This window comes from Phascolarctos cinereus, unplaced genomic scaffold (genome assembly GCF_003287225.1).
Source record: "Phascolarctos cinereus isolate Bilbo 61053 unplaced genomic scaffold, phaCin_HiC Scaffold_4;HRSCAF=312, whole genome shotgun sequence".
NCBI classification, from domain to species: Eukaryota; Metazoa; Chordata; class Mammalia; order Diprotodontia; family Phascolarctidae; genus Phascolarctos; species Phascolarctos cinereus.
The window spans coordinates 600,860,382-600,885,479 of NW_027555847.1; the positions used below are offsets into that span (position 1 = coordinate 600,860,382).

The 25,098-nt window shown below is 37.9% G+C and overlaps 1 protein-coding gene across 4 annotated transcripts in view; it reads left to right on the plus strand.

Annotated features, from left to right (window-relative positions):
- The window catches only part of OXR1 (oxidation resistance 1), a 563,019-nt gene that overhangs the window by 246,249 nt on the left and 291,672 nt on the right, over window positions 1-25,098 (plus strand). For all 4 annotated transcript variants that reach the window (XM_078153702.1, XM_078153703.1, XM_078153704.1 and 1 more), the window contains exon 3: window positions 21,622-21,821. In XM_078153702.1, the coding sequence (XP_078009828.1) occupies window positions 21,622-21,821 (200 nt within the window). The remainder of the gene's footprint in view (window positions 1-21,621; window positions 21,822-25,098) is intronic.

A 25,098-nucleotide genomic window follows, 5' to 3' on the forward strand; every position in this document is an offset into this window, starting at 1 on the left:
AGACATTAGCTTCATACATTGAACCTTCATAATAATAGGATGATAAAAAAAATATTAAAAGCTTCCTTAATGGAAAAGGTTGATGTTTCATGTCATTAAACATGGATTTATTTATGCTATACTACATATAAAGATAGCCCTATCAACTTTCACAATAATATTAATAATGCATGACAGGAAGGTGGTGATACAATAGATAGAATGCTGGGCCTGGAGTCAGGAAGACCTTGGTGCACATCTGGCCTCAGATATTTACTGGCTGTGTAACTTTGGGCAAAGCACTCACTTAACCTCTGTTGGCCACAGTTTCCTCAACTGTGAAATGGGGGTAATAACAGCACCTACCTTGCAGGGTTGTTGTGAGGAACAAATGAGATAATATTTGGAAAAAGTTAACATGCTGGCTGGCACATAGTAGATGCTATATAAATGCTTCTTTCTTTCTTTCTTTTTTTTGTAAGCAGTTGGGGTTAAGTGACTTGCCCAGGGTCATACAGCTAGTAAGTGTCAAGTGTTTGGTCTGAGGCCGGATTTGAACTCAGGTACCCCTGACTTCAGGGCCAGTGCTCTATCCACTGCGCCACTAGCAGCCCCTTAAATGCTTATTTCTTTCCTCATTATGATTAAGCTCCATGTTAAGATTGGTCCCCCAGTACGAACTCCTTCTGTCCAAGTCTATCTACTTAGATAAACATTGAACCTAGGATTTTATTAATATAAGAAATTTTCAGAAGAGAAAATTCCCTCTACCCATGCAGGTTGACATGTTCTTAGCAAATAATAATAAATATGACTAACACACATATATTCATATATATGGATATTAGATTTAGATTTTTATTTTTACTTTAGAAATAATATTCAAGTATATATAATATAGTTTTAGAGAGTTTCCTAGAGCTCAGAGAGGTTAAGTAATGTGCCCAGGATCATACAGCCCATGTGTATCAGAGGTGACACTTGAACCCAGGTCTTTTCTATTCACTAAGTCACCCTGTCTTTTTATTCACTTAGTTGATTAATATCAATATGAAATATTTTTTACAAACTGATCATGACACATCAACTTCATAGTACTAGCTCTTCTAGAATCAAAGACTGAGGGGGGCAGCTATGTGGCTCAGTGGATAGAACTCTGGCCTTGGAGTCAGAAGAACCTGAGTTCAAATCCGACCTCAGACACTTGACACTTACTAGCTGTGTAACCCTGGACAAGTCACTTAACCCTGATTGCCTCACCCCAAAAAAAAAAGAATCAAAGACTGAATCAACAGGCATTTATTGAGCATTGACTATGTTCCAGGCCCTGTGCTAAGCTCTAGGAATACAGAAAAAGTAAAAAATAGTCCCTGCCCTCAATGAGCTTACATTCTAGAATGCAAAGAAAGAGAAAATGGAAAGAAAAAAATCTCTGAGGTTTTAAAAACTTTTAGCACAGATTCTACAAGTTCAAAGTCAATGTCTTATGGTTCATGTACATTTCCAGGTTCTTGAAGAACAAGAGTTAGGGTGATGTTTAGTTCCCAAACTCCTAGGCTTCAGTTATGATTAGATCCTCCTCCTGTTGCCCTATACCTCAATATTGTTGCATTGCTCTATTCATCTAGACAGATTGACTATACTTTCCCCAGGTATGGACATTAGATTTTTATTTTTATGTTAGAAATAATGTTTAAGTTCATCAAGCATTTGCATAAAGATCACCATAGGGGCAGCTAGGTTGTGCAGTGGTTAGAGCACTGGCCCTGAAGTCAGGAGGACCTGAGTTCAAATCTAGCCTCAGACCAAACACTTAACACGTACCAGCTGTGTGACTGGGCAAGTCACTTAACCTCAATTGCCTAAAAATACAAAAAAAAATTAATAAAAATCATTTTTAAAAAGTCTTTTAAAAAAAGATCATCATAACAATAACTGTAGTTTATGCTCTAAAATCTGTTGCAGAGGATGAAAAGGTCTCATAAGTGATTAAAAACCACTGTGTTAAATCAATGTATACTTCAGTACACTCACTACAAAGGTGGGAATATGGTAGGAAAGTGAAAAATATATTGAAAAATGTGGTTCCAGAGTAAGAAATATGAGAGACAATGGTTGTATAGACTATAAATAATCCTCAGCCCTCTATATCATGAATATTTTCTTCAAGGAAAGAGTTGGAGGGAACTGACTATAATGAATACCAAATAACTTAATAAAAATTGAAAACGGTTATATCCAATAAGACAGAAAATGACTGGTTCCTGATATAGTCATTTCTGAATCAGCTATTTTGTATTCAAACCATTAATATATTAGATAAAAGATTAAAATTAATGCCAAACTAAATAAAAAGTAAAAATGAATATATATATATATATATATATATATATATATATATATGGCATATGATTGAAGCAATGCCAGCTTGATGTGTGGCATTTTATGCCAAAAAAAAGAGAAATGGGCAAAAAACCCCAATAATTTGATCAACATTTCCCATGGAATTTTCTAGGAAAATGAGTCACCATAAAAAGCCGCCCAAAGGAGTATAGAAGTCATCTTAATGAACACACATTTTGTCTCTTTGCTATGTGAAGAGAGAGGCACAGTCTCAACGGAAACACATTTCATTTGTAAAATTTTGTGGAGGAAGATGATGGTAGATTATAAGCAATATCACCTTTTAAAACAGTAAGAAGTATACAGGCATAGGTCATTTTATTGTACTTTGCTTTATTGCACTTCTCAGATATTACTTTTTTTTTTATTTACAAATTATAGGTTTGTGGCAAGCCTACATCAAGCAAGGTTATTGGTGCCATTTTTCCAATAGCACATGTTCGCATCATGTATCTGTGTCACATTTTGGTATTTCTCCCAGTATTTCAAACTTTTTCATTATCCATTATGGTGAATTGTCATCAGTGATCTTGATGTTACTACTGTAATTGTTTTAGGGTACCACAAACCACATCCATTTAAGATGGCAACCTTCATCTACAAAAGTTATATATTTTATGACTGCTTCACTGACCAGCCGTTCTTGTCTCTCTCTGTCTCTCCTCAGGCCTTTCTATTCCCTGAGATACAACAATATTGAAATTGGGCCAATTAGTAACCCTACAACGGCCTCTAAGTGTTCAAGTGAAAGGAAAGTCAATCACTTTGGCAAATTTCATTGTTGTCTTATTTTAAGAAATTACTACAGCCATCCCAGTCTTAGCAACCACCACCCTGATCAATCAGCAGCCATTATCAACACTGAGGCAAGACCCTCTACTAGCAAAAAGATTACAACTAACTAAAGGCTCAGACAATGGTTAGCAGTTTTTCTTAGACATAATACTACTTTTTTAGACATAATACTATTGCACACAATAGACTACAGTACAGTGCCAACATTACTTTTATATGTACTGGGAAACCAAAAAATTCACGTGACTCACTTTATTGAAATATTCATCTTATTGCAATGGTCTGGAACCAAACCTGCAGTATCTCTGAGGTATGGCTGTACATAAAATTTGACAAGAGATCTAATTAAGCAACAGCATCTTAGAGCATTCATGGATGAAATTGAAAGGAGGACCATGCACAAATGGAAAAGGGAAATAAATATATGATAAATTTTCTATAGCAAATTCTTTTTTCCATCAATGACAGTGGAGCTACCACATTTGGAATCTAGCATCATAGTCCCAGTAATGCTGCATTAAGAAATAGAAAATGCACTGAAGAAAACAGAGATGGGAAGAGCATCCAAGTTATCATATCAAGTACATATAGAAGAGATCCACTAGAGCAATGCCATTTTGAAAATAGTGAAGGATTGATTCTTAGGATTCTCAGTCCTCCAACTGCAAGGCTGGAGGGTAGAAAAGTGAACTCCCCAAGCCTTCCTTTATAAAGGGCTCATACCTTTCCAGGTAACTCTCTAATCTCCATCAGCTGGTTTGCTTGGTTTTGACTTCATGGAGCACCATATGGATATCTCCTTGTGCCCTCCCTCCTCTTCCTGATATTTTTCAGCTTCTTTCCCATTCCCATTAGAGTGTAAGCTTCTTGAAGGCAGGGACTTTCTTTCTTTTATTAGTATCCTTAGTGCTTAGCACAGTGCCTGGCACATACTAAGGATGTTTATTGAATTGAATTGAAATGACATCAGAAAGGGACAGAGGACAACAGACTTTTGGGAAAACCATAGACCTTATTATCTGCAAAAGGTAATCAAGAAAATATGAATGAGTACTGACTCTTATGACTACTTTAGGAATAGGAATTGTCTCTGTGATTTCACTGAAGTAGGGAACTCTCATCTACCAACTAGGTTGATAGGTTCTCTGTAACTTACAGACTTAAGGGGTTACCTAGGGCTCTAAAAAGTTAAATAACTTGCCCTGGATCACAGAACAGTGATGTGTCAGAGGCAGGATTTGGACTCAGGCTGGTTCTAAAGATGGCTCTCTATCCCTTATACACACTACCTCTCTATGCCGATTTTATCATTTAAAAGTCTATGAAAATAGCTTATACATGTATATATGTATAGATACATATAGATAGACATATATGTCTGTGATCTATCTGTATCTATCTATCTATATATATGACATACTTAAAAGAGGCATGAGAAGGGAACAGTCAAGCTTTCATAAAAGATATTTTGGAGCATACCATCACATCTTTACAGTAATGCTTTACGGTCATGACTGAAAGATAGAAAATACAAGATCCTTATTGTATTAGAGCAAAGTACTATCTTAAAATCTATTCTCCAGTGAGGCATCTCCCATGCATATGTTAAAATCATATAAGATTCCCTAGATGTAAGTAACAGGGATACTTTAGTTTGACTCTCTCATCATTAATATCCAGAGGGGCATAAAATGGGGAAAGCTGTGTGTTCACCAGAAGTATTTAGTGTTATCATGGAGAATATTCAATAGAGTCCAAATGGAAGAGAAATTCTCTATAGGTGCCAAGGTCCTGTAGGTTCCCCTTGTTTCTGGATGATATTCTGATTGTATCAGGCTCCAGATCCTTAGTCATTCAAAAGAATTCAACCTAATTAGCCAGAAAAAAAAAATCAAGGTGGATGAAGAATACCTTTTGTTCAGACCATGACATGCAGTTTGATTGCCTATAAAGCTGATCAATCAGTACACATATCTTAGACAGACACTGAGAAGGAATGTTTTCTATAATAGTCTATATATTGACTATAGGGTATAGAAAATATATGATACCAGTGCTTATTTTTTGTTGACTACAAAAAAATACTTGATCTAGTAGAGAAAAATATCACCCTAAAGGCTAATCTCCAATAGTCTCCCATATATATTTTAATATATTATGTCAAGATCTCTAGGTCCCTTAGTGTTTTCAGTGGAGCTTCGTGAAGGATTCATGGTAGATACAGTCAAGCATCACATAGAATGAAATAGGTTTCATTTTGCTGTTAGTTGCTCAAAGCCATGAAATCCTAGACCCATCACAATATTACTGTGGAACTTTACTGCCTGCGACGACCATTCAAGTGGCTGAAGCAGGTGCTGTGGAGCACTTAGAGCTTGGTCAGGCATTAAAGATGTCAAGATCATCCACTGCATCCTGGACCATTAGCAGTCATTTTGACTTTTGACCTGCCATTGGATTTGGTGACTCACAAAGAGAGAGTAAGGCTGATGACTTTCTGCAACTCTGCCTCAATTAAATCCACAATTAAATTCACGCACAAGTCAAAACATCACCTGTGTTGTCATTGGTCCTGTTTGAAAATGAAGGACAAACAACAAAATTCCTGATGCAACAATATTTTACCTAAAGTTGTATTGGGGCAACTATGCACCACAGTGCTGCCTGTCGCTGTACCTGGAGTCAAGAAGACATGAGTTCAAATCCTTCCTCAGACACTTACCGGGTGTGTGACCCTAGACAGGTCACTTAATCTCTGTCTGTCTTACTTCCCTCATCTGTAAAATGGGGATAATAGTAATACCTATCCTTTCAAAGTTGTTATGAAGTTCAAATGAGATAACATTTGTAAAGCATTTTTCAAACCTTTTAAGGCTTTTTAAAGCCATGTAAATTCTAATTGGTATTAGTATCAGGATTAGTCAGTTATATTAGATAGGATATCTTGGTCTTTTTTGAATCAAATGCTTTAATGTTTTTAGTATAAGTTCTACCAGTTCACTTTGGTGTCTTTTCACATAAAGCATGAGTTTGTCACCCTGTATTATTACATTTTCATTATCTTGCCATGAATTGAAAAAAGTCTTCTCAGTTGTCCGAAATCATATTTTTCATATATTATTTGGCAGAAAGGAAAGCAGAGGGAAAGTATTCTTAGGAATTTAGAAACATATCAATTGAACACAATTCTGTGATAGTCACATTTGAATCATATGTTAGAGCTGGATGAAGTGACTTCAGAGATCTGGCATGAGGCCTTCAATTTGCAGATGAGGAAACTGAGTGAGGCCCAAAGGAATTGTGATTTCACCAGAATCACATAGCTATCTAGTGACAAAGCTGAGTATAGAATCCAGTTCTGCTCATTCCATGTTTTAAACAAACTTTATTTGAATGTTCCCTGACATTTGCATATCCAACATAAATGTTAAAACTGTAATGTAGCAAAAAAGCAAATTGAAAACTTGCTTCTTCACATTTCCTACATGTAAACTAAAATAGCTGTAAACAAGTGACAGGAAATATGTCACACAAAAACAGGAAAATATTTTGGTCTAAGTACTATTATCAATAACAAGTAGTTATTGAGTACTACCAAAGCACAAACTGCTTTTTAAAACAAGGAAGTACAACTGGTCGTGTTTAATTTTCCACAATGTATTTCACACAACAATTAACATAAAAAACCAGTGGGTTGAAACGAGTTTATTTTGACTTTGATTCAGCTACCATTTGTCAGTGAATTTTATGCCCATGTTACCTCTTTCTCATTTGTAATCTGCCTATAGCAGATACATACAATTCATTCACTATCTAAGAATGTAATTTCCATTTGATCAGAGAGTATCTCACTTTTTTGTATATATATTATAGGTCACAGAGTGTATGTGTGTGTGTGTGTGTGTGTGTGTGTGTGTGTGTGTGTGTGTATCCCCAGTTCAGCATAGTACCTGGCAACATAGTAAGCATTTAATGTTTTTTTCTTCCTTCCTCCTTCCCTTCCTCTTCCTCCCTCCCTCCCCTCCTCTGTTCTTTCCTCCCTTCTCTTCTCCCTTTCTTTCTTCTTCATTCCTTCCTTTCTCCTTTCCTCTCTCCTTCCCTCTTTCCCCTTCTTCTTCCCTTCCTTCATCTTTTTCCTTCCTTCCTTCTTTCCTTTCTTCCTCCCTCCTTTACTTCCATTGTTATTTCTTTCCTTCTTTCCCCATATAGCTATTTAGCACCTTTTATGTAGAATGTTATACTAGCATCTGACAATTAAAAAATGAAATAAGCATTATATATAAAATTAAATATTAAAATTTTATGTATGTATATGCTCCCTCAAAGAGCTTATAGTTTTTTAGCTGGCAATATAAATAGAGGTAACAGGAAATACATTTTGGATTCATCATGCTATAGGACATCAGGAGAAAGAGGGATAAGGGAAATTTCATTAGAGAGATGGCATCTGAGGCCAGGGCCTTGCAGGGTTTTGACAAGCAGAAGGCATTTCAGAAGGACAGAGCAGCATGTACAGAGGAGTGGAGGTAGGAAAATACAGGGCATTTTCAGAGATAGTATGTCATTTAATTTGATTCAAGTGTATGGCAAATGGGGGGAGAGGTGGGAAGAGAATCTGTCAACGTAAGAACTAGACAACAGCAGGGAAAGTGTGGAACAGTACAGATAACTGCAGGTAACCATCATACTCAGCACATATTCCCAGGAAAACAAACCAGAATGAAGTAAAAAGGACAAGTGGGTGCATTGAATTGTTCACAGAACTTGCCTAATTGCTATGAGATCCGCCTTGATTCTTTCAGGCCTAGAAGCATAGACCAGCATTTCTTTTCGTGGATGGACCAGGGTACAAACTTCCTTTTGAGCAAGGATGGGGGTGGGTGGGAAGGGAATAGAGATTGTGGGAAGAATAATATCAAAAATTGTATCTCTTATAATCTTTTTCATTGTGGGGGGTTGGGAGGTTGGCCTAAGTATGGGAGGAAAAAAACAAGATAACTAGAGAATTTTTTAAACTTAGATCACCTTGTAATCAAAAACAAGAATAAAAAAACTTTGTTGTAAATCCTTTCATATAAGGAAGATCACTAGAATCTAGGAGAAAATATTAGCCTTTTAAGTCAGAGATGATTAAATACAGGAGTACAACCTGAGTTAGAAGTTACCTTGACTCAGATCCCAGTTGTGTGTGTTGTGTGTGTGTGTGTGTGTGTGTGTGTGGTGTTGTAGTTGTTGTTTGTCCTTCATTCTGGAGGAGATGTGTTGACTTGCAAGTGAATTGGATTTGTATGGACTTGTACAAGTCACTTAAACTCTCTAACTTCCTGGGTAAAGGATTCCAAACTTCATCAGTTAATCCAGAGCTCCCCACCTCTTCACCATGTTCCTCACCAAAAAAAGAAAGAAAGAAATTGAGGGTTTTTGAATAGATGACCTGGAGATCCCTCCCAGCTCTGTCTGTTATCCTAGAGTCTCACAAATTGATGTTTGTTTTTGCCTTTGTCATTTTGCATCCTGTCCTTTGGAGAACTTCACATGAAAACAATTAGATTGAGTTTAACAGGAAAACAAATATCCCTGAGTCCATTGCTTAATGCTTTTTGTTTGGCAGGAAATATATTCACCAGGAATGGACTCCCATCATTTCTGAAAGAGGAAATCAGCAGATCTTGTTTCTGTGGAGAGATGTGTCCTTCATAAGTGTTTTACAAAAACAGCTTACAAAAACGCAACATTTACTTCTTTTTAAATGTTTTATTCATGCTTTTTGTCTTTTATCATAGTCACTTTCCAGTGTTTTCCTGCTACAACTGTTTCTTGTGATGTTTAAACAAAATAGCAGCATAACTCTATCTAGCAGCTTATGCAGAAATCTGCTCCTATAGCTCATCACCTCCCTGCTAAGAGGAGGGAAGCCTGTTTAATTATCCATACTCTGAAACCAAGATTAAGCATTGCAATTTGTCTGAATTCTGACTAACCTTTTAGTGTTATTTTCATTGCTATTATTGTGCTCTTTTTGCAAAGAGGTGAGTAACAAGGACAGCTCAATGGTACAGTGGTTAGAGTGCTGGCCCTGGAATCAGGAAGATCTGAGTTCAAATACAGCATTAGACACTTATTAGCCGTGTGACCCTGAGCAAGTTACTTAACTCTGTTTGTCTTAGTTTCTTCATCTGTAAAATGAGCTAGGGAAGGAAATGGCAAACCACTCCAGTATCTCTGCCAAGAAAACTCCAAATGGAGTCACTGAGAATCAGATACAACTGAGAAGTGACTGAACTGAAAGTAACAAACATTTATTGAGACTTACTGTGTGTCAGGCACTGTGCTAAGTGCTGGGGATATAAATACAAGCAAAAAGGACAGCCTCTGCCCCAAGGAGCTTATATTCTAATGAGGGAAGACAAGACAAAAACAGGGAGCTGGAGGGAGGGAGTGAATAATAAGGGTAACTGTGTTGGCAAACTCCATGGGATCAGAAGTATAGCTTTTGAGAGAGGAATGAAGCATGTCTGGCCTGGGTCCATCCCCAAAATCGATGCTTTCAAAGGTACTCACTCACCAATGGGAGGCAATAGTCTATAAACATTTATTAAGCACCTACTAGGTGTCAGGCACTGTACTATGTCCTGGGGATACAGATAAGAAAAAGAAAGCCAGTCCCTGGCCTCAAGCTGCTTATATTTCCATTGGGGAAGACAACACATGAGTGGAAACTGAAAGGGAGAGGGCAACTGCCAGAGAATGCTCTGTGCAGGACCATGACGTTGATGGAATCAGAACCAAGCATAAGGTCTGATAGAAAATGAAGAGTTTGGAAGGAGGGGACCAGCATAGTGGAGGGATACTGCAGGTTAAGAACCTAGATGATGAGGGAAGTTCTAGGATGAGAGGGCAACGGAGTCATGATGACAAAGTCCATAGACACAGAAGCCAGCCAGGAAGGGATTGAGAGAGATTAAGGAGATGAAGATTGAGACAGTGCCAGCAGATTTGGCAATTAAGAAATCCCTGAGTAACTTTGGAAAGAGCAGTTGCAGTTGTGTGACAACGTCAGAAGCTCGCTGTCCATCATCTACACATCCAACCAGTTGCTAAGTCTAGCCAGTTCTATCTCCACAATATCATTTGTATTCATCTTTTTCTCTCTACTAAAATGGTCATGCCCTTAGTTCAGGCCCTCATCACATCTCACCTAGACTACTGCAACAGCCTCCTAATTGAGCTACCATCCTCAAAGCTCTCCCCTTTCTAATATATGCACCCTCCAACTGCCAGAGAGATCTATGTAAAGCACAGGTCTGGCCTTACCATTCATGGTCTCTAGAAACTTTGGTAGCCCCCTAACACCATTAGTATTACTGGACAAACTCCTTTCTTTGGCATTTAAAGCCCTCCCTACGTGACTCCAAGCTACTTTTTCAGTCTTGTTAGTCATTACCTTCCTCTATGGGTCAGCCAAACTAGCCTTACATGTTACTCTCCATCTCCCATCACCTGATCATTGCACTGGTTGTCCCACATGTCGTGAGTGCAGTCCTTCCTTACTTGTACTTCTTGTAATCTTTGGTTTCCTTCAAGACTCAGCTTATGCACCACTTTCTACATAAAGGCCTTTCCTGGTTGCCCTCTTGCTACAGTCTCCCCATCAATGACCTTGTATTTATTTTGTTCACATTTTGTTTATTCTAATATATGTTTCTCAACAGAACAGCAACTGCTTGAGGATAACTGTTTCTTTTTTGTCTTTGAATCTCAAGTGCCTAGCACAGTACTACTTTTTGGTAAATTGATGACTGTCTATATTGATTCCTAAAACACAAATTGGCTTTTCCATTGAATCTTTTGCTTTTAATACTGAAGGGAAGAGAGAGAGTTTCACAATTTAGGAAATTGTGTTGATTCCACAATTTAGGAAAGTTTCACCCTGGAAGAAGGCAGTGATAGATTAGGTTATAATCTGACATATTATTCATGCAAAGGAATTTGTTGTCTTGTTTTAATACATATGTTTCTAATCTGTTATTTCATCAGCTACTGAACTTCTTAAAACATTAGCTTTAGCAGATTTTGTATTTTGGACATTTGGGTATTTTTGTTTTATTTTGTTTTGTTTTTAAACTGCTGACTTTATGTCAAGCTGCACAGGAGGGGGGACAAAAGCCTTTAATTTTAAACATGAAAATTAGTAGGCTTTTGGTCTCAAAAGTCTTGTTTGTCTTGAGTAATGTGAAATTTTTGCAGCAGCCACTGTATCCAACTCTGAAAATCTTGCAATCTCGGCATCTTTTCTACTTTTTAATAAGATCCTTGGCAAAGGCTGTTTCTAAGCATAGGAATCACACAAACCCATAAGAAAGAGACAGAGCCTCTGAGACTAGTAATACTTTATGCAAACTAACGTTACAGCTGCAAACCAAACAGCGGACTTTATGCCTGCCATACCCAATGTGGAAAGAACTAGATGTGCTGGTCTCCTAAAGCCTGCTGATTCCAGTGGGATATCAGCATCACCCATTAGGTTTTCAAATAACAAAAGACATCATTGGTGTTTTTGTATGAGTAGCTATCCTTCTGTAAATGTAGGTACCTGCTCTTAGAATGAATGGGGGAATTTTGCAAACATGCATAGTACCATAATTTGCAACAGAAGAAAGGAATAGGCTAATCAGTTTTTATATTTACATGGATCCAATATGTACAACTTTGAACTAGCAGAATTCATTTATCAGGGAGCTAATTCAATATACATCATCTAAAATTTACACATCTAGGATTTTAGTTAGCTGACCAGCTACTCACACTTGCTACTAACGTAGCAGAACTGATGATCATTTGAGAATCCTGAAGTTGGCACATACCACTGAGGAGATCAAGAAAGTCATTTTTAAAGTGCCTCCTGAGCAGTGTAAATGAAAAAGGGAAAGAGTGTTTGTCTCTTATGTTCCTGGGTGAATTACAGAATGGCAGAGCTATAAGGGACTTTAGAGATCATTTGATGTAAGCCCCTCATTTTATAAATAAGGCAACTGAGACCAAGAGAAGTAAAGGTGAATGCCTAATGTTATACAATGAATATGCAAGAAGAAGCATGACATCATCATCATCACCACCATCATCATCACTGTCACCATTATCACCATCACTATCATCATTGTCACCATCAGTGTTTATGACACTTTTTAAAAGTTTGCCAAGTGCTTTATAAATATTTCTATTTCCTCATTTGATCCTTATAACAATCTGTGAAGCAGGTACTATTATTATCCCCATTTTACAGATGAGGAAATCAAGGCAGACAGAGGTTTGAGGATGAATTTGATAAGTGTACTGGAGAATACCTTCTTTGAATTCTTTGTCACATATCAACTAGCTATATGGCCCTGAGGAAATCACTTAAGTTCTGTAACACTCTAAGACTCTCTAAGACCCATTTATAAAATAGGAATAACAATCACACCTTTGTCATAGGGCTGTTTTGAGGATCAAATGAGGATGTACGTGGAGCATTTTCATAAACCTTGATGCCCTATATAAATATCAAGTACCTTGTCATCAAGTGGTATAGCAGGAATTGAACTTGGCTCTTCTTGCTTCCACTCCAGTCAATCCACTGCAAAATAGAGTCACACCTGGGTTTAAGATTGAGATCGGTGCTCATACAAAGTGTCCGCAGAGTCTTGACTGTGGTTTTAATCTTTAACAGGTTAAAACAGCAGTAAGACTTTGGGAATACTTTGTGTCTGCTGTGAGATACTGTAAGGGGGAGGGGGAGACACATTGGAAAGCTTTTAGAAATAAGTTTAAAAATTATTAAGAGATAGAACACACAATAAGGGAAGATTAAAGAAGGAAAATCTTTTGGTCAGAGATGATTGAAGAAGGAGATGTCAGCTGGATACAGAGATCTACAGAGTGAGAATAGTACAGAAGGACAATAGATGAGGAGGCTAGTTCCTTGGGCAGTTGGTGGCTCCGTGGATAGAGCACAGAGCACTGTGCTTGGAATCAGGAAGACTCATCTTCCTTAGTTCAAATCTAGCCTCAGACACTTACTAGCTGTGTGACCCTGGGCAAATCATTTGTTTGCCTCAGTTTCCTCAACTGTAAAATGAGCTGGAGAAGGAAATGGCAAACTACTCCAGTATCTGTGCCAAGAAAACCCCAAAATGGGGTCATAAAGAGTTGGGCATGACTAAAACAACAACAGCTAGTTCTTGAACTTGTCACATATACAAATATATGCATATGTTGAGGTTTAGAGGTTTAAGGGTGCTGGGACCCCAAAATCACAACACGTGGGCCCGAATAAATTTGACCCAAGCCTTCTGTCAGCCAAAGACAAGGTTTATTAAAGATCAGCCATATTGGCCAGACTCTTAAGGAATCTAAACATTTGTGACCCTCGTATTGACAAGTGGGTTTGAACAAGTCTCAGCCCCTAAATGGCAGCCAAGATGGATTTTATATACAGAAAAACTGTGGGAGGGATCTAGGAGTGGTCAAGTAGTTTGGGGTGACTGGAGGAGGGGTCTGGGAGAAGTGGTATCTTGATGGGCTGGGTTGACTGGAAGAGGGGTCTAGGGAGGATCTTGATGGGAGTGACTGGGGAGTTTGTAAAATGGGGTCTACATAGGACCAAAGGTGAGAAGTGCCTGGGACATCCAAAGGTTACAGACAATAGAGAGCTAGGCTCAATTAAGGGTAACAAAGAATTGGGAGAGCGGAAGCAAAACAAATCAGAAGGAAAAACAGAGTAAATAAGTATGCTTCGATATGCATTCAAATTCCATAGTTCTTTCTTTGGATGTGAATAGCATTTTCTACCATAAGACCTTTGGAGATATTTTAGATCCATGCATTGATGAGAAGGGCTAACTCTATCAAAGTTAGTCATCACACAATGTGGCTGTTAACTGTGTACAACCTTCTCTTGGTTCTGCTTACTTCACTCAACATCAGTCCATACAATTCTTTCCAGGTTTTTCTGAAGTTTGCAGGCTCATCATTTCTTATAGCACAATGGTATTCCATTATCATTTTACAGATGAGGAAACTGAGCTGAGAGAGGTTAGGTGACTTGCCCAAGGGTCACACAGCTTGGTTGTGAGGCTGGATTGAGCTCAGCACTTCCTGAATACAAGTCTAACACTCTATTCACTGTCCTCTGAATGTCAGTTCCTATATCTGTAAAATAAGAATAATGCAATAATGACGATGATGATGATGATGATGATGATGATGAATCTTCAAGTTTTGCAAAGCACTTCACAAGTATCACATCTGAAATATATCTTTCACAACAACCCTTCAAGGCAGGTGGTATTATTAACCCAATTTTATAGATGAGGAAACTGTGGCAAATTGAGGTTAAGTGACTTGCCCAGGATCACACAGTTAATAACCATCTGAGGTGACTTTTGAAGTCAGGTCTTCCTGATTACATGTTCAACTCTATCCACTGCACCACCTAGCTGCCAAAGGAGATCATATCTAAAGAATGTGTACATAAAAACATCATATCCCTACAAACTACAACTCATAATAAATTTTGCTAGGAGTTCTCTGTTTCTTATTCATGACAACAGCTTCATTTTGGAGTGAAGTGCAAAGTACTTTAAGCTAAAATTATTTTAACTTCCATCGAGGGATCTCACTTGCCTCTCTCTTCATAATGTTTCACTTCTTATCAATGGGCATTTAATTTCACATACACCTACATAATTCATTATGCTATATTTACATGTGCTTAACACATCTAATTAGGACTATTGTTGAAATTTAGAAACATTTCCCCTTTCATGAATTTTGGAAACTGTAGGTAGTGTTTAGCAGGTTTCCTTGTCAACCAGAAAAGAGACATTTTTAGAATCTGGAGGGAGTAATTGAATTACCCACACAGTCTGCTTTCTAAGAACATGCAAACGGTAGTCTTCCCCCTGCAAAACCAAGGAACCTGGCTGAGGTGTTCTAACACTTCCATAGACAACTTTTCCTTCTGACTTGAGATCTCAATGGATGCTTGAGGATTGTAGGGGGAGAAACCAAAGTTCCCCTCTGCTAGACTTTACTTGGATGGAGCTTGAAGCTATCCTCTTCTTTGAGGAACAGTAAGAAGACCAGTGTCACTATGTGGCAGAGTACATGGGCTAGGAAGGGAAGAGGAGCAGTAAGGCATGTTGTCCTTCAATCATTTCAATCATAAATGACTACTTGTGACTTATTTGGGATTTTCTTGACAAAGATACTGGAATGGTTTGCCATTTCCTTTTCCAGCTCATTTTACAGATGAGGAAACTGAGGCAAACAGGGTTAAATGACTTGCCCAAGTTCATACAGCTAGTAAGTGTCTGAGGCCAGATTTGAATTTAGATCTTCCTGACTCCCAATCCGGTGCTTTATCCACTGTGGCACCTGTGGCATTTTGGAAAGAAGTCTTTGAGACAGAAAAACCTAACTTCCTTTCTCAGCCTTGACATTTACCATTTGTGTGACCCTGGGCAAGTCAGTTGAATTATGAACATCATGGTTTAGTGGAAAGAGCATTGGTTCTGTAGTAAAAGAACCACTGGGAGGTAGCTGTGATTAATATCCCCATTTTACAAGTGAGGCAGACAGAAGTTAAGTGACTTGCCCAACATCATCCTTAGTGTCTAAGATCAGATTTGAGCTCAGGTCTTCCTGATTCCAGGTCTAGCACTCTGTCCATTGTGTTATTTAGCTGCCTAATAAATATATCTTTAAAATGCTATCCACATTCAGAGAAATAACTTACAGAGTCTGAATGCATGTCAAAGCATACTATTTTCACTTTATTTTTGTAGCTTTTTTCTCTTTTGTTCTGTTTTCTTTTTTTTACAACATGACTAATATGGAAATATGTTTCACATGATTGCACATATATAACCTATATCAAATTGCTTATTATTTTGGGGAGGAGGGAAGGAGGGAAGAAAGGAGGCAGAAAATTTGGAACTCAAAATTTTGCTTAAATAAAAGAATGTAAAAAAATTTCTTTACATGTAATTAGAAAAAATAAAATAATATTTAAAAGAAAATAAATTAAAATAAATTAATCATTAAATGTTTCATATGTAGTTTACCCAATACCACATCATATCGGTTTCCAGGTTAGACTTTATCACCTTTCTCCAAGTATACGAGGTTCAAAAAAACATCAAGTTCATTTCCAGGATTCTTAAGAATAAAATGTTAATGAAGTAGATGCTTAGAAACCTTCTGTCACTGGGGGGAAAACAATAGCAACAACAACAACATTTTGTGAGAATCAAGAATGCAAACTTTAATGTTTGCCTGTCCTCATGAACCAGAGACAGCTCAAGATTTGAACTGGACACCTTTGCTTATGAGGTGAATGCTCAGACCATTTGGAGGCCACTTGGCTTTGTTCTGCCTCACCTGGGCCCTTGCCTCTGACCTACAACTCTTTGAGTCATCTCTTGCTGACTCAGCTGCTCTTCCAAACCTTCTCCTCTCTCAGTTTAACAAGTTCAGTTTAACAAGTTCTCCCTCTGTCTCTCAGTCTCAGCTCAGACTAAGCCGATCATTTCTGCTGTGTCTTTGCAGAGAAGATTAATGCCATCCAATCTGAATTCTTTTAATTCTGCCCCCTGCTTTCTAAATCTTTCTTCATCTTTCCCCTTCCTCCCCTCTTGTCAAGGCTAACCCCTCCAAGTCTGTGTCCTTTATCCCAAGCCTTGTCATTTAATTCTTGAATTTGCACAGTCAATCATCCACTTTCTTGTACAACATTAATTTCTTCCTCTCTATTGTTTTCTCACTTGGTCTACAAAGGTTCCTGTGTGTTTCCTTTCTTTAAGACTTCCCTTTACAATGCTACTCCTCATACTATTTTCCTGCCTCTTCCTACCTTTCATTACCAATTTTTTATAAAAGCATGGTCTAGTCTCACTATCTCCATTTCACCATTAATTCACTTTTCAGTCCCTTATACTACATTCTATGCATTCACCTAAAACTGGTCTCTTAAAAGTTGTGAATAACCTCTTTACCACCTTCCCCCCTACACTCCCAGTCTTCATCCTCTATCAACTCTTCAGCATCACCTACTGTCAACCACACCCTCCTTGATGCTCTATTCTTCTTTGGCTTCCATTGCGCCTCATCCTTTGACCTTCTGAGCACTCTGTCTTTCTCTTTCACCAGCTTTTTCTTTCCTTCATCTCATAAATATCGACATCCACTAAGATTTTGTACAAGGCTTTCCTGGGCTTCAGTCTTATTTATACAACTAAGAGTGATAGCAATAGCTAACATTTATACAGCCCTTTAAGGCTTGCACAGTGCTTTACATATATTAGCTCACTTGATCTATTTGTTAGACATCCTCACTTCAATATTTCATCTTTATCTTCAGTTTAACATGTCCAAAACTAATTCCATTTTCCCCATGATTTTTAACTCCTGTATTCTGTTGATGGTACTACCATTCTCCAAAAAGTCTTCTTTGACTCTTTCCTCCCCCTCACCTCCCACCTTAATTAGTTGCTAAGTCTTCACTCTATCTCTGATATATCTGTGCCTATCTTGCCTACCCAGCAATTTTTTTTTATAAACATTAGTTAATTGAGCTGAATGGTTATAGACTGCATATTTGACCATTGACTGCCGTCTTGTAGATGCATAGCACTGGTCACAAGAGGAACTAGGCTTAAATATGAATGGAAATGGGCCAAATCCATCATTGTTACTGAAAATAGAATTCAAAGGACATGTGCTATTGATGGTGGGATATCAATACCATTCTCATTTTGAAAAGTAGAAGCATAAAGTCATCAATGCTAAGAAGATACTTTAAAAGACACCTTGGGAACTTAGGAAAAATGAATTCATCTTTGCCTACAGAATGATTAGACCCCTATGTACCTTAATATGGTGTTCCAGGTGAAACATAGATTTTTGGTCTAGTCCTCAACATATTGATGCAATAGGAGTTTAGGGGAGGAGGGAATATGAGAAGAAATTCAGAAACAAAATAAAAACCTGACACCTAGGAGTGGTGGTACACACCAGCTGCTGGGGAGACTGAGTTGGTGGATCTCTTGGACTCAAGAGTTCTGAGTTGCAGTGGGTTATACCAATTTGATATTTATACTATCTGATATCATTATGGTGAGACTTTGTGAGTAGGATGCCACTAAGTCACCTAATGAGGGACAAGACAGCTTGGAGATGGACCATATCGAAGCTGCTATGTTAATTAGGGAAATCAGGCCTGTGAGTGACTCCTGCACTTCCAGCCTAGGTGAAATGGGGATACTTAGTCTTAAAAGGGGCAAGCTAGGTGGCACAGTGGATGGAATGCCAGGCCTGGCCTCAGGAAGACTCATTTTCCTGAGTTCAAATCTGGCCTCAGACACTAGCTATATGACCTTGAGTAAGACAGTGTACCTCAGTTTCCTCATCTGTAAAATGAGCTGGAGAAGAAAATAGCAAACCACTCTAATATCTTTGCCAAGAAAACTCCATATGGGGTCACAAAGAGTCAGACACAACTGAAACAACTGAACAACAGTCTTAAAAAAAAGAATCCTTAAGCTTAAAGAAAAAAACAAAACTATCCTGTCCAAACATGAAGAAAAAATACAACCTTCATATAGCTGCTACAGCTGAAACTATTATAGGTTGCACAAGATTTGTTACAGAATGATAATCTGTCTTCTCTGTAAAAAGAAAATGTGGGCCCTGTCATTGCACAGTCACTACCAAGACCGCAGTCAGTCATCAAACCATAGGTGACTTTGGCGAACTCTATCAATGTCTCATTAGAGGCAACAGTTATGTTTTGTTTGCTATACTCTCTTTCTTGGGAAAATGACACTTCATTAACCTCTGCCATTAAGGGCACTTTGCACAGTCCTCTTTTATTGCTTTGCACTTCTGTGTCAGCCTGACCTAATCCAGCCCAAAAGAAGCAGAAACAAACTCTTTAAAGAAAGAGAAGGGTGTGTTGTGGCTTTCAGGTCAAATCTAGAAACTTGAAGCAGGGCTTTTGGAAATAGCAAGTGATGTAAACTTTGCATTCCTCTTCAACAGAAAGGCATCATGCTACAGTGCCTCCTTTTTGTGTGTCTCATAGTAAAGATAGATTTCCCTTAATCTATAGCTGGGTGGCTACAGTGGAAGTAAAGAAGACCTAAGATAAAATGCCACTTCAGACACTTCCTAGCTGTGTGACCCTGGACAAGTCACTTCACATCTATCTGCCTCAGCTTCCTCAACTATAAAATGGGGATAATAATAACCTCCTTTGCATAACTTTCATGAGAATTGAAAGATAACATTTGGAAGCACTTAGCACAGTGCCTAGCACATAGTAAGTGCTTAATAAATGTTTTCTTCCTTCTTTTTTATTCCTAATCCCCCTGTATCGTGTCTTACTGTGAAAGAACAATGAATGAACCATTTGAAGGAAAGATGTACTGGAAGAGCATGGAAATGTCATTGCACAGTCACTACCAAGACTACCAATGCCCAAACATTAAATAGTGATGGGACAACATTGTATTTATTATCTTTAGTGCTTCCCCCTACTGATGGATTAGTCTCCTGGTGAACCAACTTTAGTTTTTGAATACTCTCATTTATTTCAGCAGTCATATTTTCAAATGTTCCAGGGATAGTAGTTTCATAAGCTAAGCTTAAGTTTCAGAGCAAGTGACTTCTCAAGTTCTAATTTTGCTTTTGTCTCCCTGAGATCTTGAAAGGCAAGGGCTTTCTGTGCCTCACTTTCCCCACTATTCCAAAGAGAGTTATATTACCACCTTAAATATCGTGAGGCATAGGATCAACTCATGGAATACTCATGAAAGTTATATGCCTCCTTTTTCCTCTTGGGGAACTGAAGGAGAGGGGAAAGTTGAGAGTATGACTGAATCTGTGACTTCATCAATAAACTATAAACATTTAGTTTATTGACTGACTGAATGTCATCTATACAGTGAAGAATTCCCCTCTTTCAAAGCAGATCAGGACCTCCCTTAAAACTTAGAGAATTGCTTAGGAGTACCAAATGGTTAAGTGACTTTCCCATGGTCACCCAGCCAATATATGTTAAGAGGTAGAACTTGAACCACGTCTTCCTGACTCTATCCATGGCCATGATGGCCTTGCCTACTAACTAGAGCAGTGAACTGCTATTCATTCCTCTATTCTGAGTGTTCGCAACCTTTCATTACCTGATGAAGGAAGTTCATATCACACACTAAGAGGTTGAAATATTCATTAACCTTTGGTGAAGAGTTCATTGGAAGACCATACTGGAGAGTGAGCCAATCTTGGAATCAAAAAGTCATAGGGTTATGGACCTAAAACAGGAAGGGTCCTCAGAGGTGACCTAGCCCAACTTTCTTTATTTTACAAATGAGACAATTTATATCCAGTCAGGGTAAGTGACTACTAAAAATTAATCGGGAAGTATTATGGTATGTTAAACAGAAGCTTGCCTTTGGATTCAAGAAATCATAGCATAGTAAGGACAGGAAGAGAGATCTTAGAGGCTATTTAGTCCTGTTTGCCAAAGGCCACATAGATGGTAAGCTTCAAGAGGTGGGATTTTAAGTTGTAGGTTCTAATCATACCTCTAACACATACTAACTATGCAACCATTAGCTGGTAACTCACTATCTCAGTGTTCCCAGACCACTTTCTAATACATACATGTTACATGGAAGTTGCTGATAAACATCAGCAGAAAAGAACACCAGGGAGTTCACAATACCATTACTATTCCCCCCAATCCCCTGAATGACTTATTTATGTACAACATTTGTCTTTTTTTAAAATATGAGAAATATGCAGCAAAGATGATGTAATAACTTACTTAAATAGACAAGCAGTGATACTCTCCAGATACCAAATGTCTTATTTCATTCACTGACACCTGAATTGAAGCTACATATTTACAGAGAAGGTATTAATGTTTCACTCAAAAGAACCTTTGCCTTCAGAACCAAATATAACAAACAAAATGGGTCAGTGACTTTATCTGATACCACCACTTAAGACACTTTGAGAAATACACAGGAGCTTTCTTCTACTATGTTTTCTTTGTGATGTTAATTCATTCTTCTAATGATGTTCCCTTAAGAGTAGAAAGTTGAGTATACTTCCCAATGTCTCTCTCTCTCTCTCTCTCTCTCTCTCTCTCTCTCTCTCTCTCTCTCTCTCTCTCTCTCTCTCTCTCTCTCTCTCTCTCTTCCTCTCTTTTAAGATTTTAATGTGAGGATATAGGGAAAAGAGCTCTTATTTCTGGAAAAATCCCTTTCCACTTACAAAACTGAAAAGATCTCTTAAGTATAAGACAATGTATTAATTATTCCATTTTCTTCTTTCTTGAGAAAGGAAATAGGTATCTTTCTTAAGTCAAAAATCATAGCATGTTTTATTCTCCACTTGTAGGTTGAAGAAAAAATCTCAATCAGTGGATATCACTGCACCAGGATTTAATCCTCTAGCAGGAGCAGCAAAACCAGCAGCACAGGCCAGTAAGGTGCCATCTGTTGCCAAGACACCAACCATTGTGGAAGAGGAGAACAACACGGACAATGCCCAGAAGCGTAATCCACGGAGGAGTGAACTGAAGAGATTCTATACCATTGGTGAGCACAATATATTCTTCATACAAATAGCCAATGTACAAATAATGCTATTAATTTACTCTTCTCTCAATTATAAAAAAATGGATTTTTCCATCTTCCAGACTGCTCAGCTGTAACATATCCTTTACTTAAAGTTCATAGGTACATGGGAGGAGAAAATACTGAGAGACCTTTAGCTAAGTTTAATTAGAGAGTAAACTTGAAAATTTTCATTACCTTGCCTTAAAAGGAAACATTAAAAAAGTTCCAAGTTTTCTAGGTTTTAAGCTTATTGCTGCTGTTTCCATTTCAGCCCTGCTTTGGTAGGTACTTTTTCCATTTTTTTTAAACTTTGTCTTTTACATTTTCTCTCCAGTCTCACAGAACTCTGATTTTCTTCTGTCTGCCTATTAAGTTAGCCATTGATGTCAGTCTATAGCTAGAAAAAGTCACATGGAAACTAGAAAGTTATTGTGCTCTTAGGTGGAGTCCTTCAGTTCTGGGTCTGTTTACCTATAACTCCATTTCAAGAGCCTAAATTATATCCCATGAAACTGTGTGGGAGAAATTGCTGTCCATTTTTTGGGGTGATAGAAAAAATTCTGTTAAGCATTCTTTCTCAAAACCTATTAGATGTAGAATTTGAACATTAGGAAAATAGGAGTAGTAAAGAGGAAATAATTAGGACTTTTCTTTCCAATGCAGAATTACCAAAAATGAATATAAAAAAGTTTCTGGGCCTATTTGAGGTACTTGTAGTAATTTAACTTTTGCATAAAGAATTCTTGGTCTTCTGTTATTTTTTAAAGATAGTACTAGAATCAATTTCAGAAATAGTATTCATATTTCCACTCTATTTAACCTTTGTTTTATGTAACAAAGGTGGAGAAAATTATGAAACTATGTTGACTGGGTCCACTTAAATTTATGTTACATAATCTCACTGTGGGCCCCCACTGTGACAAGGCAATACTCTTACACCTCCCTTATTGATTCCCTATCCTACTCACCACAGCAGAATTTCCATACTTTTTCACTGCATCTCATATATCCCATGGCTCTGCCTTCACCTACCCTCTTAGCTGAGAACTTTACCTTGTATTTCACTGAAAAAATTGATTTCACATCACCAAGGTTCCTTCCACCGTTTTCTCCTCCACCCCTCTCTCAGGTGTCCCTTTTCCTTGACAAAGTAATCTGCATGTACGAGTGATCCCATTCCATCTCTTCTTCCCCGGTAGATTGTTGCCTTGATCATCCCCATTCTCTCCCTAATCTTCAGTCTCTCCCTATCTACTGGCTGCTTCCGTATTGCCTATGAACATGCCCATATTTCCCCAACCATGAAAAACCCTCACTGGCATCCATTCCTACTAGCTATCATCCTATATCTCTCCTCCTTCTCATGGCTAAACTCCTTGGAGCTGTCCACAATCTTTTCTTTTCCCTTTCTCTTGCTCTCTTCTAAACTCTTTGAGACTGGCTTCTAACCTCATCATTCAATTGAAACCTCTCTCCAAAGTTATCAGTGTTCTCTTAATTAGCACATCTAATGGCCTTTTCTCAATTGTCATCTTTCTTGACCTGATTACTGCAGGCTTTGATACTGCTGATCACTCTTTTCTCTTTGATACTCTCTTCTTCCTAGGTTTTTGTGACACCACTTTCTCTTGGTTTTCCTCTTACCTACCTTACCACTCCTCAGAGTACTTTGATGAATCTTATCCAGGTCATATCTACTAAATGTTGGTGCCTGCCAAATTTCTGTTCTGTGCCCTCTTCTTTTTTCTGTCTATACCATTTCACTTGGTGATCCCATTAGCCTCCATGGATTCAACTATAATCTCTTTGAAGATGATTCTCAGAGTTGTTTATCCAACTCTAACCTCTTTCCTAAACTTGAATTTCTCATGTCCAACTGCCTACTGGACATCTAAGATATATGATGTCTCATAGATATCTTAACTCAATATGTCCAAAAGTAAACTCCCAAAACCCTCCCCTCTTCCTAATTTTTCTATTACTGTCAAGGGTGCCACCATTTTCTCATTTACTCAGAATCACAACTTAGGTGTCATCTTCTGCTCCTCACTCTCTCTCATCCCATCATGTCCAGTTTGTTGTTAAATGCTTCCATTTCAACCTTCATAACTTGTGTGCCCCTTTCCTTCATCTGACACTGCTATTACCACCCTGGTGTAAACCCTCATCTCCTCACACCTGGACTATTGCAATAGTCTGTGGTTGATCTGTCCTTAAGTCTCACCCCACTCCAGTCCATCCTCTATTCAGCTGTTAAACTGATTTTCTTAAAGCACAAGTATGACCATGTGACCTCCTTATTCAATCAATTTCAGTGGTTCTCTGTTACCTCCAAGATCAAATATAAAATCCTGCTTGGGTTTTAAAACCCTTCATAACTCTTCTTTACCTAGCCAAGCTACCTTGGCTTTCTTCAGTCCTACCTTCTTTCTACATGGAGTCTTTCCCAGGCTTTTCTCCAGTGCCTTGTCTCTGAAGTATTTCCAACTTGCTCTGTCTGTATCCTATGTGTATATAGTTGTTTCTGTACTGCTCTCCCCTCCCCACTCATTAAATTGTGAGGTCCTTGAGAGCAAGAACTATTTTTTTTTGCCTTTTGTTGTATCTCCACTGTTTAGCACAGTGCTCGGCACATAGTAGGTGGTTAATAAATGCTAGTTGACTGGCTGCAAACCTATCATACTTTACTGTGGTGGATCATAGTATTTCTGAAGTGGGTACTTATTCTATTAATTGAAATCAAACCTTCTTATACCTTCTCATCCCAAGAGAATAATCAGAGCAGTATACCAGGAAGACTAGAAGATTACCCAAGCAAGACAATAAAAGGCTAAACACGAGGAAGGATAAACTCAAGATAGAAAGGGCATTTGTGAGGCTATTCTAGAAAGGTGATGGAGCCTGAACTGCTCTGGTTGTCTCTGGAACAGGAGGGATAGAAGTATTATGTTGTTATGTTATGGTGTGTTATGCCATGCTGTGGTATTCTATGCTGTGCTATGTGCTTTATTATTGCTCTGCTCTGTTTGTTAGGTTAGGTTATATTATACTATACTCTGCTATACTATACTATCTATACTATGCTATATTACATTACATTACATTATATTGCATGATGTTACATTATATTACACTATATATTGTTATTTTACATTGTATTATATTAATGTTATGTTTTATATATATATATATATATTTCAATACCTGAAATAATTTAGACTATTCATTGGAAGATCAAATACTGAAATTGAAGCTT